The sequence below is a fragment of the Micrasema longulum genome, unplaced genomic scaffold (assembly GCF_059751315.1).
Source record: "Micrasema longulum isolate JH-2025_06_02 unplaced genomic scaffold, ASM5975131v1 h1tg001648l, whole genome shotgun sequence".
Classification (NCBI taxonomy): Eukaryota; Metazoa; Arthropoda; class Insecta; order Trichoptera; family Brachycentridae; genus Micrasema; species Micrasema longulum.
Window position 1 is genome coordinate 103389 of NW_028278827.1, and position 19050 is coordinate 122438.

At 33.9% G+C, this 19050-nt stretch overlaps 2 protein-coding genes across 2 annotated transcripts in view; one reads left to right on the top strand and one right to left on the bottom strand.

Moving 5' to 3' along the window:
- The window catches only part of alpha-Cat (catenin alpha), a gene marked incomplete at its 3' end in the record, with an annotated part of 102247 nt that extends 97862 nt beyond the window's left edge, over positions 1-4385 (bottom strand). Inside the window, exons 1-3 of the mRNA XM_088237115.1 lie at positions 4177-4385; positions 2345-2524; positions 1070-1213 (exon numbers count right to left, since the gene is read on the bottom strand). Coding sequence (XP_088093241.1) covers positions 1070-1213; positions 2345-2513 — 313 coding nt within the window. The remainder of the gene's footprint in view (positions 1-1069; positions 1214-2344; positions 2525-4176) is intronic.
- A 4090-nt stretch (positions 4386-8475) lies between these two features.
- Positions 8476-19050, top strand: part of LOC148274440 (tubulin beta-1 chain-like) — a 35839-nt gene continuing 25264 nt past the window's right edge. The window contains exon 1 of the mRNA XM_088237116.1: positions 8476-8653. Coding sequence (XP_088093242.1) covers positions 8597-8653 — 57 coding nt within the window. The 5' untranslated portion in view covers positions 8476-8596. The remainder of the gene's footprint in view (positions 8654-19050) is intronic.

Genomic DNA, 19050 nt, shown 5'->3' on the forward strand with positions numbered 1-19050 from the left:
CGCCACATGAGACTCGATACTCTTTGATGGTGGAGAGAGTGCAGAAAAAATTTCTGCGCTATCTGTACCTTAAAGAGTGTGGATATTATCCTTGGCTCTTCCCAACTGACTTTTTACTGGGAATGCTAGGCTATCAGTCATTATGGAGGAGGAGGGACGTTCATTTGGGTGTTCACTTTTTCCAGGTGATCGGTGGTCGCATACATAACTCAGAAATTCTGATGGATGTAGGTCTGTTCGTACCTGATAACTATCTTCGACAAAGACAGCATCGATTGTTTTACCTACCGCGATGCAGAACCAACCTGCCAATGGTTATGCCGGTTGGTAGGGCAATCTTGCTACTTAATCGCATCGCCTCGGATGTCGACATATTTCACGACAGTGGGCCTTCCCTTAGGAAAGCACTTTCTAACATTTAATTTTTCTTTTTACATTTTGTTATATTATTTTAATAACATAATTATCTACTGTAATTTGTGATTTATTATTGTATTTAGAATGAATTGGGTCTTTTTCTGTAATGTTCTAAATATCTGAATAAATAAATGAAATAAAATGAAATAAATGATAGGTGCACAGATCTGACGTTTCATTATTAACCTTTGTCATTTGCATGAGATTGTTGAGGTGATTTTCAAACCATTTTATTTCCGTGTTTTGAATACCAGTATTTTTAAATTTTTTGATGATTATATTTCGGTCAATAGTTTCGAACGCTCTTTTAAAATCTAAAAACACTGCAACTACATATTTATTTTTATCGATGTTCTCTTTCCAGTCATCTATAACAATATTAAGAGCCATTTCACATGAATTTTTAAACCTAAATCCCGATTGTTGATCACATAATTAGTTATTGAGAAATTTTGATAAAAAAATTGTAATGTTATTAAAAGTTTATATTAGTTCTTAAGATGTTATGAACTAACTTATAAAGCATAAATATTGAAAATAGTCATAAACAATCCATGAATTTGCGGATTATTCTACAAATGAAGCATGAAAAACATAATTATTTACGTAACATTTAGAAGCGAGGAACATAATATGCGGTGTTAGTGGTTACCTGTCTTCCGAACCTCCTCTACAGCGGCGAGCATTTCCTGCGTGATGTCCGGGTTCTCGTAAGCGATGATCTCCCCCTTCTCAATGAAGTTTTCGGTGGCCTTTTCTACGGTGCCCACGAGGGCGCTCGCTCGCTTGGATTTCCCTGGAACGGGCAAAAACAGATCGCTTTACTTATTTATTTTAAATCTTCAGGTATTAACAATAAGTGCTTTGGCGGCCTTATTGCTAAAAGCGGTATCTTAATAAATAAAATATGTATGTGAATAATATAGGATCTCAAAAGTAAACAGATGGAAGAGTTGAGGAAATGTGGATGTTTAAACATGGGCAGAAAGGTGAATGTTACACAGTATGTAAAGTGACCACTTAAACCAGCCAATGACAGGTCATAATAATAACAATTAAACTTTTATAGCACCATTTTCGTAATATAATACCTCAAGGGCGCTTTACAAAGTGACCGTATAAAGATATAAACTTAATTTTAACTTTTTAATTTAAGAAAAATAATGTACTTTGTCACCACATGCTAAGAATTTATTCAAATGATTTAGAGAACAAGTGGGTTTTAAGTTTCTTCCGAAACATCACTTCACTCTCACAGTTTCGGACTTCTGCTGGGAGAGCATTCCATGCCGTAGGGCCTGCGACCACAAATGCACGTTCGCCGAATTTAGTGCACTGTTTGCGTAGAGGTATAATAACTTTTCCTTTCGACGTAGATGTAGCTGATCTAAGCGTAAGACGTCTGTCAGCTAGTTCATCTGGAATGCAGAGTTCCCTTAGATATTCTGGAGCAGAGTTTTGCAGTGACTTATACATAAGCCAACAGAGTTTGTATTCCACCCTCTGTGGGAAACGTAGCCAGTGCAATTCCCGAAGTAGTGGAGTGATACGACTGAACTTGAAGATTCAAAAAATAATTCTCGCTGCGGCATTCAATACAGACTGTAGGCGAGTCATTTTATTCATTGGTAGACCTGCGAAACCCTGTAAATGCCCAGACTTCCATATTCCCTTCTCAAACATGTTTTCCCTCTCTGTTGCAATAAATTTAAATACAAATCACTCCCTAGGGAGGAAATCCGGCCAAATCCAGTCAGCGAGCATTTGGACATACTCAAACATTGTTGAGTGTTGCATCTAATTACTATGAGCATTTCCAAATGTTTAAATAAAACCATTTTTTAACAAAAAACGTTAAGAGTCTGGTGCATAGTACAAGTTTACAGAAATGCACAGCCAGTGCGTTCATTGCGCTCATTTCCGTCACCTTTCTTCTTCTTGCTGGGCCCCTTGGTGTTGACCAGGGTGGTGACCTGCAGCACCAGAGGCTCCAGGGTCTTCTCCACCGACATGGTGCGTATCTCCAGGTTCTTGGGGTCCCACTTCAGACTCAGCGTCCCCGTGCCGTCCATCTTCACTCCTCCGTCTCCCAGCATCGCGAGCTTAGCTGGAACATAATTTTAATTTCATTCATTTTTACATCAGTAATTTTTACGCCCATAAGGCTTTTGCGTTCATTTAAAATATGTAAAGCATGAGTAAATGAAGAACAAAATTATAACCAACATTTTTAAAGTATATATTTAATATTTAACCGAAGACGTTATTTTAGGTAACACGAGTCGACATAGGATAAATCATCGACATCATCATTCCCTTTTCCGCACCAATGGTGCATAGGGCACTGCATTAATACACCAATCGCAGCGTATCTTGATCATTTTTGTTACATGGAGGAAGGATGATCAGTCTTTCGCTTCAGGTACCAGTTCAGGGACTATGAAATATTCTAGTGTGAAAACACCACTTTATATAAATATTTCATATCAACATTTGTCAGTGTGTAATAAGTTTACGTTCCTTTAATTATGTTTATTTTATTATAATATCAAAATGCTAAATTGGTCAACTATATTATGCAAATCCCTCTCCTCCTCTCCTCCACTTCTCCGCTCTATTTCCTCATCCCTTAGCCTTCTTACGAGCTGTTTCTTATGTCTTATATAATATATTATTTTTCTCTTTACTGTGTAACATGAACATGTTACATTATTCAATTAGATGAATCTCACCCGCATAAATAAAGGTTTCAGCTCTCTAACTTTACAAACATCAACAGATGAAAGAATTGAAGGAATATAGATGTTCAAATATAGGCAGAATGGTGAATGTTACTCAGTGTGTAAAGTGGCCACTTAAACCAGCCATTGACAGGTCAGAAGCCCTGTAGATGCCTAGACTTCTATATTACCTTCTCTTAAATGTTCTTCATCTCTGTTGTAATATGTTAATATAAACGTCTCCCCAGGGAGTTGAATCCAGTCCTTGTCTACAAAAATTTGGACAAACTCAAAATATTGTTCCATTTTGATGTTTTTAACTGTTATTATTTTGTAATATTACTATCCTATGAATTGTATAAATGGACAATGTCCGTTAATAAATAAATAATTAAAACAATCGCTAATATGTCTCTCCTGAAAAGTTTAATTTTTTACCTCTAGCATGTTAAATGAAATGTTTTTTATTGTAATTTAATATATGGTTGGATAATTTATAAAGCGCTATTTTTGTGAAAATCACCTCAAGGGCGCTGACTAAATAAGTCCGTAAATAAATAAACAAACAAATTATGTTTCAAAACCAGTAAGTTATCAGAAATGGAGTATTTAATGGGTGCAGACGGTGTAAAAAAACTGTTTACAATTGCACAAACACTCCTTACTCTTGAGATAAGAAAAATATGAAATAAGATTAGTTCTAAGATAAAAAAATATGCATAATTTGAAGAAATCCGCTGTAAAAATGGTGAAAATTATAGTTCAAAGGCGAAATCTGAGCTGTTGATATGTCTGTACCTTAACTCGGTAATAAAAACAACATATTTGCATGCATTTTTTATGTTTGTTTTCGCGATTCGAGGCAAAGTATCTTACGAAAGTTTGTAAATACCAATTTAAAATGCGTGTACAATGTACAAATATAATGCAACCGAGTTAAACCCGACGTAACTTCTATAAAACAGTTGTATAAAGGCGTGAAATGCGACCGTGGGAATACAAAACAATGACATTTGACATAAATGTATTCGCAACTTACCACTTTTCTGAGCAAAATTTACGGTAGATTCGCTTTGAAGGGTGGCGTAAAAACTTCACAGATTTATTATCGGGCAGTTTTAATAATATTTTGCGAGTATTTCAGTAGTTATTCGTACAAAAACTAGAAACCAACGGGCGTATCCACCATTAAAAACGCGACGTCAAAATTGTATATGAGTGAGTCAATTCAGAACCCTACGCTTAGTCATTCGGAAAATGCACTCAAAAATGGTTCTTATTAACCGGCAGATTTGTACCTTTTTGATACTAAATTTCTCTGGCACCGAGGCCAAATATGTGAAAGGTAGATTTGGTTTTATGAGAATGAAATATAGACCGTATTATAACTACTTCGCATAAGTTTGTACGCTAAAATCGATTGCATCTGCTTGTCTGATAGTTCGTGACATTAATTGGAATAAACAATTTGTGTCATAGACTAAATATTTTAAATTATAGATGTTGGCACATTTTAAAAATAAATAATGATAACATCAGTCAAAAAATTCGGCAATTTTTTCAAATCATGATTTACATATTTTTCAACAAAAATATTGAAACTCCTTTAAAAATATTTGTTGTTAACTAAAACTTTTATATTTTGTATCATCTCGACAAGTTTGGAAAGAAAAAGTTTGACCTGATGATTTTTTTTAGGGTTGAATATTATGGTAATTTTGACATTATTACGATTAGGTCAATATGAATATTTTAACATTTGTAGCAGATCAACAGAACTTTTGCGTCATTGAAAATGATCATCATCATCAGCCCTCTCGTGTTCAATGCATGGTGTACACAGGCCTCCCCCTTAGACCTCTCTATTCTGGAACCCATTTTATGTCATCAGACCACCTTCTCTGAGGCCTGCCAACACTTGCGTCTGTTCTGGGCTGGTATTCAAACGTTCCCGTGCGGGTGGCGGAAAATCGGAGAGTTGTGTTTGAATATGAATGATTACATGAATTATAATAAACAATAAAATTTTATCTTCCGGACGTCTTAGAAGACGTATAACTTCGTGTCCAATATAAACCGACAAAGCAAAATCTGTCGTGTAAAACATTCCATAATAAAACGAAAAACAAACAAACCATCACGCCGTTTCCCTAAGACCTCGTTTCTCTACTTTCATTCATCTTTTTATACCCGCGCGACAATTATTCCGACAATTATTCATAATAACAGTAAATATGTTTTCCAATGCTGACATTTTATTGTTATTTATCATCATTAATCCATTTTCAATGAATTTGTACAATAATCACAGCGTATCTTGATCATTTTTGTTACACGAAGGAAAGATATTCAGAGGGCAGCCCGGGAACTATGAAATATGCCATAATTTTGAGAAATAAAACAACTTTGTTTTACAAACCCGTTTATTCATTTACACAACTGACTAGTATCGGCAGCAACACGTTCCCCTCTTCAGGGTTATTTAACAACTATAAATACTAGGCAAGGTTAGACTTTTTAGGAAAAACATTAAAAATAGGGCTTGGGCTAAAGTTTAATTAATTATTGATTGTATTTTAATTTTGTTTTACGACTGTGAAATATTCGAGTATAAAAACAATTTTGAAATAAATACCTCATGTCAACCATACCCGGAATAAAACTCGGGAATTTCTTGTTATTATGGAAATATTTTTTTGTTTATTTAACATGAGTACCATAACTCAAGCGCAGGTGATACGATTGGCTTGGCCATGTATTGCGGATGCCTCCTGAGAGCCTTATTAACCACGCTTGCCTTCTTAACAGAGCATCAGGTTCTCGACTTCCTGGACGTTAACTGCTGACTGTTCGTCGGCAGTTCATGTCAGAACTACGGGATGCGAGCCTGACTTAGGAGGATGCACAGGAGCTGCCAGCTGACAGAGATGCCTGGAGGATCTTCGTGGACACCATATGCTTTAACAAAGGAGCGAACGTGGAATGATGAACATAAGTAATGTCTGAAAAAACTCCCTCGAGTCACTGTGTGGTAGCCTGGGGTTATTTTAGGTTAACTAAAATATATAAATCTGAGGTTAGTAAATGATTACTTGATAATCACTGTTTCTTTTCATGTTATTTAAATCATGTGTGTGTCTTACTAATAATCTTTTTAATTAGGTTACATCTTTCTCTCAAATTAATGTTTTATATGTTTGTCTCGGGGTACTCGATATTTTGTCATTCCCGGAGATCCCGATGGAAAAAATATTTCATTTAAAATAATCTAGTATACCTAAACATGTGATGCCTACATGATTTTTCATAAGTATTTTTTTTTATTGAAATTTATTTATAAAACCTTACAAATTACATACTTTTTCTTTTTTAAATTCATATTCTATTGTTAGCTAATGATAATATTTTTCACATCTTTTGTAAAGATTAACTTAACATATTACAACAGAGACGAAGAACATAGTAGAGAAGGTAATATAGAGGTTCAGGCATCAACAGGGTATATGACCTATCATTGGCTGGTTTAAGTGGCCACTTTATATACTATGTAAAACATTCACCATTCTGCCCATATTTGAACATCTATATTCCTACAATTCTTTCATCTTTTGATGTTTGTGAAGTAAAAGAGCTGAAACCTTTATTTATGCGGGTGAGATTCATCTAATTGAATTATTTCACCTACATACTAGGCAACGCCTGAAAAGTTTATTTTTTCAATTTCTATACTTCTTCATGGACCGAGAGAACTTATCAACTATATTTTGAGTTCGTCCAAATTTTTGTTGACAAGGACTGGATTCCAGCCACCTAAACCAACCAATGACAGGTCATAAGCCCTGTAGATGCCTAGACTTCTATATTACCTTCTCTAAAATGTTCTTCACCTCTGTTGGAATATGTTGATGTTAACAGATCCCCAGGGAGTTGAATCCAGTCTTTTGTAAAGATTGTCAGAGTCTTTTGTTAGTTTTGTCTGGTAGTTTATTGTATGATTTCAGTCACCGGTTTATTAGTCTCGACTGTCCTTGTCTCGTTTTAAAATATTGTGTATGATATTGTTGTGATATTTACTAAAAAAATACAAGTTTTAGTTCTCCGTCTACAATAACGTCAATGTTTAAGGTTTACTTGAAGAAAAACATTTTGTGGTGATAAGCCTCGGATTTAATAGATGTTAGGGCCCCATCTTTAGTGAAAAGGAATAGGAATATGCACATTTGTAAATTAATACATTCGTATTATTCTCCCCTCCTTTGTAAGTAAGTGTCTGGTTTTTATGCCAACTGAACCTAAGGGTAGGTCCGTCTCTGCATCAAGGTTGTTATGGTTAATGAGTTGTCATAGCGACTTACATTTATTACAAGAAGTTATTTTTGATAGTAATAGCATTGTTTTTTGGATCGCTGTGTAGTTTGGTGAAAGAACTAATAGTAGTTCTACATTATCTCTGAGTGAAAGCAATACAACTGGTAGGTAAATTTTAATCATTTTTACTACATATGTATGCATTTCAAATTATTTTGATAAGACTGAACTCGTAATATCAAAATTGATTATTGATTTTCCTTATTTATCCCATATACTTATGATCCTAGACATTTTTTATCCAATGTTGATGCGGCATGACGCGACAATGCTCATTTTTATAATATCATTTGAACCTATCGTTTTCTAAATTGCCATCTTTATTTAATTATACCTCAGGGAAAATAAACAGTATTTTTACTTTTGATTCTTTAAAGTTATGAAAAATATGCGTAAGGTTTATTAATACTTAAAAGTAGCTTATTATATATATATACATATTTATGGATAATTTATATAGTGCCATTTTCGTAAAAATCACCCGCTGTACAATACATAAATATCCAAGCACGTCTTGCAGCTACAGAGCGCATGGACAGTTGGGATTCTAGTTCCTCGTTTCCAATTATGATATATAACAAATTATGATATATAGGAGCTATATTACAGCACGTCTTGCAGCTACAGAGCGCATGGACAGTACGAAATCTAGCTCCTATTTACTTTTTTTATTTTATTTTATTATTATTATCTCAAAATGCGACTTGAAAATAGCTTCATGTTTGCTAATGAGGGTAGAATTATGTTCGACATATATTTTCAAACTTAGCATTATGATAAAATATTACGATTGTTGTTAAAATTCTGGTTACTATGCCAATATTTTTTTAGTTGGCATAGCGACGAATAATAAACAGAAACTGAGAACAAAATTAGCACATAGGTACTGTAACAAATAAAATCTCGCAGTACCTGCGCGAATCGGGAGCGCTAGATAATGTTGCACTCATCAACCTTCCGAGAATGTAGTTCATCGAATTGACGTCAAGCAGCGCCTGCTTTAAACGATCTCTTTCCGTTCGACGCCAGTGAGACAAAACGTGTCGTGAGCTAAATTATCTTGTGACAATAATCCAGAAAACCAGTGAAAAATGAGGGAAATCGTGCATCTTCAAGCGGGTCAGTGCGGAAACCAGATCGGCTCAAAGGTCAGCTTAAAAATCACTCATTTACCCGTCTGAGAAATCGTCTTTTTTTGCGTCTCGCCCCAATACCGTTAAATGCATGTCCGCCGAAATAGACCGGTATGGTTTCGTACGAATCTTTAAATAAATGCATCGCCGGAGATGTGTGAACGCTCCGACGTACGCAGATGCGTGTGTTTGAAGTCTAAAACAGCGTTGCATTTTTCCGGCGTCGAAGAAACGTGGAAAAAACTAATCGGCCGACGTTGTTAATTACCGTATTTTACAAACTTATGTTTTAACCGTTGCTTCTACCGGTTAAAACGCAATTTCATCCACGCTCATGCATCTGCCCGTTAAATATTTCAATAAAACTTCTCACTTAAGTAAAATTATTACCGTTCAATCGCGTTTTTCTAAGGTCAGCCATTTTATATATTTGAAAAAAGTGGTTCATGGTGAAATTAACGATATATTTCGCTTGTTGAGCGTTTGCCGCGTATGTTACGCTCAATATTAAATTTAATTTCACATATAATCTAAGGTCGTAAGTTCGGGCAGCTGTTAAAATGTTCTTGAATGAAAAAAATAGGGCGTTGTATGATGACTCAAATAAATTATGTCTTCTGACGCATTCGATTACTTACCTACATTTGCCGAACCAAATAAAAACGTATAGAAAACTATTACAAATATCATTAATTATATTTAATATTCTAATTTAACTAATATACGCCGGTGTTTTCTAGGTAAGAATTCCAAAAATATATATATTTTTTAATGCGTCTATTGTGCGAAATTCACAAAAAATCAACAGACCGTCACGCCGTTTCTCCGTAGGGGTATGCAGAGGATAAAACGCTACGTCACTGCATTCGCTTACAGCCCTGGCTTCCTCTGCATTCATACATCGTCTGAACTGCTTGATAAGCTGGAACGATCGCAAAATGTCTATACGTTATATCTTCAACACATTGGTCGCCGATAGGATTTTCGTAAAATGTCCAAAAAATGTTTCTAGGTTTTTAATTTGATATTAGATCAAAAAACAATTATTTAATTTGTTTTGAGGTATTTTTGAGGAGATATTTTGAGGAGATGAGGGTGTCAGCCACCGGTGGCCGACACGGCCCAATTGGAACACCTCGGCGTCGGCCACCGGTGGCTGACACGGCGATCAACGTGTTTATCTTCGCAAATTCGACCAAATAACCGAATACCGCACGCAACTACACTGGCTCCGTATCAGGCATAGAAGAAACATTCACATTTTATCACTTTTCAACATTTTGAATAATCCCATTTGGCCTGTTCATCCGAGAGAGCTCTTCCAACCTCTATCACAGCATGGGCTATCTTTTCGTTCTGGCAACGAGAGAACCCTTTCAATACCCATTCACCGCTCTATTTTTTTGCTTCCTAATTTCGCAGTAGTAACTGCGCGATTATGGAATAATCTACCCGCTAATGTCAGAGACGCCCCTTTATTCACATTTAAATCAATATTAAAATGTCACTATCTGAATATTAGATTTTTTCCTTCCCATTCCCCGCCTCTCTTCATAGTAAATTGTAGATATTTAGTCTATTTTAGTTTCTATAAAAATGTATTTATATTAATGTACCTGGAATTTGTTCACACACCGTTTGAGTAGGTAGGAAGAAATTGCCTTAAGGCATTATGCCCGCCCCGCCCTTAAATGTGAATAAATTGTATTTGTATATAAAGTTTAAAATAAATGTCAGAGACGCCCTTTCATTAAAATCAGTATTGAATAGTGTAGATTTATAGTTTATTTATTTATTAATATACCTAACGGCCCTAGCCAATTTGTACAAAATTAAAGTTAAATGCAAAGTTATATAATAGAAAGAAAACATAGCTAATTGTTGTGGTTAAACTCGATAAAGGTAATGTATAGTAAAAGAAAAATAAAAGATTTATAGTAAAACAGTGAAAAATGGAGGAAAAGTAGTAAAAAAGGATGCATTTTAGGTTTGTAAATCTTACATAGGCACATATTAAAAAATAAAAAAAATATTACAAGATTCTGTATTATTATTCTGTACCTAGAATTTTTGCATATACTTTTAATTTTCTCAAACTGAACGGTTTGGGTAGGTAGGAATATATTTTTTTTCAGTCTTTATTCAATAAAGTATACACATTATTACAATATTAATACATTATAAAGAAAACAAAGTATTGAAATATATTTTGTCCCAATTTTCATTTAATTTATTTAGAACATTACAGAAAAAAGACCCAATTCATTCTTAATACAATAATAGATCACAAATTACAGTAGATAGTTATGTTATTAAAATAATATAACAAAATGTAAAAAGAAAAATTAAAAGTTAGAAAGTGCTTTCCTAAGGGAAGGCCCACTGTCGTGAAATATGTCGACATCCGAGGCGATGCGATTAAGTAGCAAGATTGCTCTACCAACCGGCATAACGATTGGCAGGTTGGTTCTGCATCGCGGTAGGTAAAACAATCGACGCTGTCTTTGTCGAAGATAGTTATCAGGTACGAACAGACCTACATCCATCAGAATTTCTGAGTTATGTATGCGACCACCGAACACCTGGAAAAAGTGAACACCCAAATGAACGTCCCTCCTCCTCCATAATGACTGATAGCCTAGCATCCCCAGTAAAAAGTCGGTTGGGAAGAGCCGAGGATAATATCCACACTCTTTTAGGTACAGATAGCGCAGAAATTTTTTTTGCACTCTCCACCATCAAAGAGTATCGAGCCTCATGTGGCGACCAAATAATGGAACTAAACTCCAAACGACTTCTTACCAAGGAATTATACAATGTCCTCATAATCTGAGTGTTAGAAAAGATCTTGGCATTTCTAAGAACAAAACCAAGCATTTTAAGGGAGTCATTACATAGATTAACTATATGAATATTAAAATATAACAACACCCCGAGATCTCTGGACGTTGAAGCCCTTTCAAGCCTTACTCCGTCCATGAGATAACGATAGTATATAGTATTCAATAATAGTTTGTCATTCGGTGCTCAGACATTAGTTTTAATTAATAATAAAATAAAAAGAGTGCAGATATAATACTGTATACGTATAAAATAATGAACATAAAATAAATTAAAATAATGAACAGATAAAAATAGTTTCAAGAAATATTTTTTTTTCAAGTTAAAAAATAGAGTAAAATAATACAATTAAAATTAAAGAATAGCAATTTACTAGAAAATATTTCAAATATAAGAAAAAAAATAAACACGTATGTAAATAGTGTGTGCTTATAAATGTAATCAAAACAAGATAAAAATATAACAAAGTAAATCGAAAATTTCAATTCAAATCTACAGAAAAAAAAATAATAAGAAAATTAAAAGAAAACGTTAACATAAGAAAGTAACAAAAATGTATTCAATCAGAGATACGAAATGTTTTACATAAATAATAAATCAATATAGGAACGTTTTGTCTACTTTCGTAATAAAAACATAATTTTATTTTTACTATGACATGTTTTCATGTCAAGTGGCAACATATTAAATATTTTTGGAACAATATAATCCAACGCACGTTGTCCATATTTATTTTTAAATTTTGCTACAACTAGGAACAGATTTAAATCTTGTTGGATAGAATGTTGGTGGATGCCGAAAACGAGGAAGGCCGAGAAAGACATGGCGCGATTAGGTCCATCAAATACCTGAAGATGGACATGTCAAAAGTAGGAATAATCGGCGTGCGTGCATGAGACGATGTATAAATGTAGCGGAAGCGAGGTCTGTATGCAAATATAGAGTGACACCGGTTTGAACTCAGATCATGTAAAATTTTAAAAGTAGAACAGACTTAAAGTTTTAATTTAATTATATAATTTAATTTTTTAATAAATTTATAAAAATATATAAATCCTAATTTAATCATCATTATGGCGTTCTATCCTCTCTGCCTACCCCTACGGGGAAACGGCGTGATGGTTTGTTAAAGAAATTTTTTGAACACGTGTAAAAAGTGCATTAAATGTTAATCAGTATGAATGTATTATCATTTTATGTTTTTTCTTTACATATTTTATGTTTTTTTTCTTTCTCATGTACTCGTATATTTAAAATGATAAAAACTCTTATAAATTAACAACTACAACAGTGTAAGTCACTCTCCAAGAACAAGAGTTAAGTCTCTTGTTTTGGAGAGTTACAGTGATAACATTTACTAGATGTGTAAAAGTAGATCTGTATCGAATTTTAAAAAAAACATGTACCTTTTATGAAATTTATCAATAAAAATAAATATTCGAAATCACTTAGAGAAAGTAGATTATTATTTAGAACATTTGACGTTTGTATTTGCATCTGTCTTTTTTTTTTTTTTTTAGTCTTTAATAGTACAAACATTATAAATTAATGGTCTAATATTAACTTATATGTAATTATTATTAAAACATATACTAATTATTATTAAAACATATACTAATTATTAATATTTCTAGACAATATACGTACACTTAAAAAGAAAACGTCTATAAAGCTAACACGAATAAGATTACTTTTTAAAACTAACTTATCTGCTAAACACATGTTGTTTTAACCGACATTAAATGAAATAATATGTTTTTGCTCTCATATTTCTAATGGTATTTCCTTATAATATAACTGTACAGCTCGGTGCATCAACGATTTCTGTGTATTTGTTTTTCCTACGAAATGGTAATCTTACTTCATGTTTATTTCTTGTTTTATATACGTGTTCACATTGATTAGAAAAACCTTTTGAGTCATCTCTTTTGAGGTATAACCATTAATCATTTTACGAACAAAAAATATTACATTAAAATATATTAGTTGACGTACTGTCATAATTTTTGCTTGTTTCAGCATCAACTTTATTCTGGTGCATATATTTTTCCTCAAAATTACTCTAGTAAGTTCATTTTTTCCCCTTCAGTTGCCAAAAACAAAATACTACTACAATAGTTTATAAGAGGCACAATGAGGAACTTCAGCCCTACGGGAAATTGGATACAAAAATGTTTTCTTACGCGGGGTAAAAATTAGAGCATTAAATTGTAGAACAAAGTTTCTTGAAAATGTACAGAAAAAATATTTTGATAAATCGCACTACTTTAAATGACGTCACTGGTTCATGTGAATCAACCTATGATCTGAGAGCTATGGAAGATTTCCGGTCTTCTTGTCGCTTCTGGACCAATGGGAAGAACTGAATGAGAATAGGCGGAAATGAACCTCACGTTACACGCGGAGTTATTTCAGAAATACAAAACTTTGAAAAATCGTAGTGCCGATAATACGATATATAAAAATAAAATAAAAAAAATTGACTTAGTTTAACAGTTTATAACAAATAAAAAAAATATAAAAAAAACCACTGAACTTCCTCATTATGGAGTTATAAATCATCCTGCACGAATCTGGAGTTAGATACTTCTGATTCTTCCCATAAAGCTAGGGTTTCCTAGGACAGCGGTGCCCGTATTTTAACGGCCGCAGTGAACGGTGATGCGGTGGACAGCCGTCGTAACGATGACTAGAGTGTGGTTTCCTAGGAAAACGGTGTTATCAACACCATTTAACACCATTTTCCTAGGAAACCACTCTCTAGACGACGTTACGACGGCTTCCCACCGCATCACCGTTCACTACGGCCGTTAAGATACGGGCACCGCTGTCCTAGGAAACCCTAGCTTTAGAGAAACCCTCCTTGCTATCATATTTGTCCCATATCTGTGCAGAATGGATTCCCCCTATTTACGTCATTTATCTTGCCGTGTGAATTTTTCTATCGCCTGGAATGGGCCGAAGCTGTCCTTAAATTGGGCCAAGTGCCTCGTCCCAATTGACCCGAATTGAGTACCTAGAGTCGGAAGAGTAATTTTCTAGCAATCCTACTTTTATGCGCTCAATTGGTGTCGGTCGCTATGTAGGCGAATAGTTCTATAATGCCTTATTTATTTCGATGAATTTATTTTACGACGGACGCGCGGGTGAAGAATACAGTTCTGAGCGTGGAATAATGCCCGCTAACTGGCCGCTAAAACAAAACATTGTGTAGTGTAGACAGAGTACATATTACATCTGAAAACTTGAATTATAAAATTTAATTGGACTGATTTTCTTACTTGAAGAACATTTTATACAAGGGAATATAGAAGTCTTGGCGTTTACATGGCTAATGAGATAGGGAGAATAGTGAATTATCATTGAAAAATTTTACATAATTATTTTAAAAAATAATTATTTAATTCCCGCCAAACTGCAAAAGGGTTTTTTTTCACGAATTTTTGTCTTTAAATATTTTAATAACACAATATAATGTAGGCATTAAAATAAAATAAAATCTTAAATATATAAACAAAATAAAACACTTTTTTGAACAATGTTTTAAATTGTTTGGTTTCCTCTTTTTAACACACTAAGTGTTAACAATATTTTGAGTTTGTCCAAATTTTTGTAGACAAGAACTGGATTCAACTCCCTGGGGTGCTGTTTATATTAACATATTACAACAGAGATGAAGAAAATTTAAGACAAGATAATATAGAAGTCTAGGCTTCTACAGGGCTTATGACCTGTCATTGGCTGGTTTAAGTGGCACTTTACACGCTGTGTAACATTCACCATTTTTCCTATGTTTGAACATCCATATTTCTTCAATTCTTCCATCTGTTGATTAAGTTAAATTAAAATCTGTTTAAAATAAAAATTTAGTGAAGAAAAATTTCATTTAAAAAAAATGTGATTTTATATATTTATTTTGATTAATATGTCAAACATTCTATTAAAAAAATGAATGAACATGCCAGATACGAATGATTTTTCGTGTGTCAATATAAATCACTCCCTAGACGTTACTACAAAGTTATGTCGTCACTTTAGCTGACAACTGTCATTCTAATCGAGCTATATTTTAAGGACTATAGTTGTAAATATTTGTTTTCTACCCCCTGTTAAAATACTCGTTTGATCCACTCATCTCCAAAATGCGTTAGAAATAGTATAAAAGCTGTAAAAGTTGTAAACAATAATCCAGTCTCGTAGATGCCAACTTAGGCGAAAGCGCTCGTTGGTCAAAATGATAAAAAAAGTAAAAGTAAACTAAGAGCTTTTTTCCTCATTTTTCTCATTTAATAACATATATACAAAAATCAAAAATGTTACCTGTGTCGATATTCGCTAATAAGCGGAATGGGGAATGTTGTAGTACGTAAAGTGGCCATTTAACCCAGCCAATGACAGGTCATAAGCCCTGTAAACGCTCGAATATCCATAATCCTGAATTTGAAAAAATTCTACCTCATCTCTGTAGGGATATTAAAAAGAAAAAAAAAACTAAGAGCTTTTATTGACAACTTAATTGTTACGAAACCATGGAGTTTTATCAAGAAATATCAACAAAAAACATCAATTTAATAAAATTAAAATATGACTTCATTCTCTTACAATAAAAATACCTTGTAATCTTATCGCAAATGGGAGATTGTGTGCTACAGTGACGCCATGTCAAATTTATCTTTTTAATACATTATTTTATCGTGTTCTTGAATGTGTATATTTGGAAAAAAAATGCCACATTGTTTTGAGTATGTCCAAATGTTTGCAGACACGCTGGTTTTCCTCCCTAGGGAGTTATTCACATCTAAATTTGTCGCGACCTAGAGGGATAACATTCCCCTCACAATTTTTTTCCCTCTCTATTACAGTAAAATAAGAGTTTTTTAATTTTTTTTATTTGTTTCTAAAAAAATATATTAGCGTTCTAGTTTTGAATTTTGGAGGCCATTTTCAACTCTGTATCTTGTGTATCAGAAATTATTTAAATACATTTATTTAAATTTAATTCAATAATTTAAAAGTTAGTAATTTAAAAAAAAAAAAAAAAACAGCGATGAAATTAGGCTGAATGCTGTCGAAATGCGATCTCTCGGGCCAATGTGTGGTAAAATTATGTACGTTAGATGCACAGACAAAATGTTGAATGTTACAACACTGTAAAAATGGCCACTTAAACCGGCTGGCGGAAGGCGATAATCCCTGTAAATGCCTACACTTCCATATTCCTTCTTTTAAGATGTTCTCCATCTCTGTTGAAAAAATTCGTGGAGTCGTGGCTAGCGAAACAATGGGGGAGGGTAGACTTAAATTATTTTGTAAAATTGTGAAAAGGAATAAAAACTATTGGTATTTATTCATTTTTCGTATCTAATATAGGAGACTAGCGGATCGTCGTATTTATTGCGTAGCAATAGTTAGAGGTTAGGCAATCGATACAGGCTACTTTTCATTTTAAAAAAAACTTCGCGTTCCATCGTAAATATTGTAATTGTTACACGACGAAACCAATTTTAATACCGCGCGAGCGAAGCCAGTTCTAAATATAAATACGAATCGCTATTAAAAAATATGTCCCATTGTTTTATAAGTTCCGAAATTTGTTTAATGTCTGCCATAAATTAATGTTTCTATAGATTATTTTTATGGCAAAGGAGCTCCGTGCAATCGTAGTTTATTGCAAAATAATATTTTTAAAACGGGTGTGTTTGCTGATGAATGTCGATAAATCGAATGTGATGGTTTTTTAAAGAAATTAAAGTATTACCAAATGTGAAATCACTGTGAATGGGGTTATACTAAAACAGGTAGAGGAATTTGTGTATCTGGGAAGTATGCTTACTAGGGATGGAATGACTGAAATATATTGTAAGGAGGGTGAGTGTGTACAGGAGCACCCTGCCACCTGTCTGTTGGAAGGGCTATCGCTATGCTGAACAACATCGCTCTGGATGTTGATCTGTTCCATGTATCCGAAGGGGTTTTCCGGAGCAGGATTCTCCTACTATTTTGACAAGTCTCTTTATGAATTTTGTTGGCTTTTTATAATATGTGCGTCTTAAACTTTTAATTTGTAACGTATGTACTATTTTTAATAAATTAATTGAATAGAACAATCGGAAGAGTTGCGGAAATGTAGATGTTTAAACATAAGCAGAATGGTGAATGTTGCACGCTGCCTAAAGTGGCCACTTAAATCAGCCGATTTCATATCCCCCTAATATTTCATATAAATTCAGATCTTATGTCGTATTTTAATATATGAATTCTCTAACACTGATTTTTGTTCAATGGAACACATATTTGCTAAATTTATTTCAATTTTAAATATTATCAAGCTTTAAAAACATCCCGTCCTGTCACCAGCCAAACTAAATCGATATGGAGGTTTGCGTGTTTTACATTTTACGATAATTCATTTTAACATGAATAGGCAAATTTAGAATTATCTAATTCTTGTTGTTTGGCTCATAAAAATAATTTAGCAAGATTATCATTAATCCGAATAATCATAATACACAGTACCTTGGACGTTTGACTATTTTATGGATTGTTAATTTGTGTCGTGTTAATCATTGACATATAATACATAGACACGCCCTATAGAGGAAAATATGTTTAAAAACAGTGACACGAAAACGTACCCGTTGTTACTAAATACTGTTTTTTTACACCAGTAGCTCAATCACAAATAACTATCGACGTGCTTAAAAACATGCTAAGCATTTGAGCGATCACAATGAACAATAATGAACATGTTTAAATTATCGCAGTCATAAGTCAACGCGTGTGTAATCTCTAAGTCAAAGCTCGTGTCGGTTTGTTTTTTGATTTCCTCGTAAATAAATACAGTTCACTGGCGAAAAATCGGCGTTTACTATAAAAAAATAATAATATTTTATATTGCATTCGCAAAATAGTAAGGAGTATCTAATACAAAAAAGTAAAAATAATAATTACAATTACATGGCGACTGCTTTTCTTGTCATTTGGCTCGCCAACCGCCGGCTAAATGCAATAAATAGCGTGATAAATAATAAATCAATAAATAAAAATAGTAGTTTTGGAATATTTCCCATATTTGCACCGGTGAAATTCAAATACGTGATTGCGCAGCAGGATTATACGTCGCGAAACGTAAATATTTTGACATTTAATATTGGGTGTTCGCGGATGCTGCATGTGATCGCGAATACGATAACCAACCACGGTGAGAAATTGTTATCACGTCGCTTATTAGCACGTCGATAGTCATTTGGGATTGAGCTACAGATGAACCTTTCGATGCCCTGTTCCGAGTCGGAGGATTTCGGGCGTCAAGCCGCGAAGTGTCGCGCAGGACATGGACTTTTGCAATATTAATTAGCGAACCCGCGCATGCGTAAAGAATACTGACAAGTTCCCAGGGTTGCTGTGCTCCTAATGGGCGTATTAGAGGTATTGTTTTGTGACCGTTTGCGGGTAATTTGGGCGTGTGACAACGCGCCTCGGTACAAGATTGTACGGGCCACTCGGGCGGAGAATGATTATCTCTGTAGCCTCGTCTCCGGTCTGAAATAGGAAGCGGTGGTCATTATGAC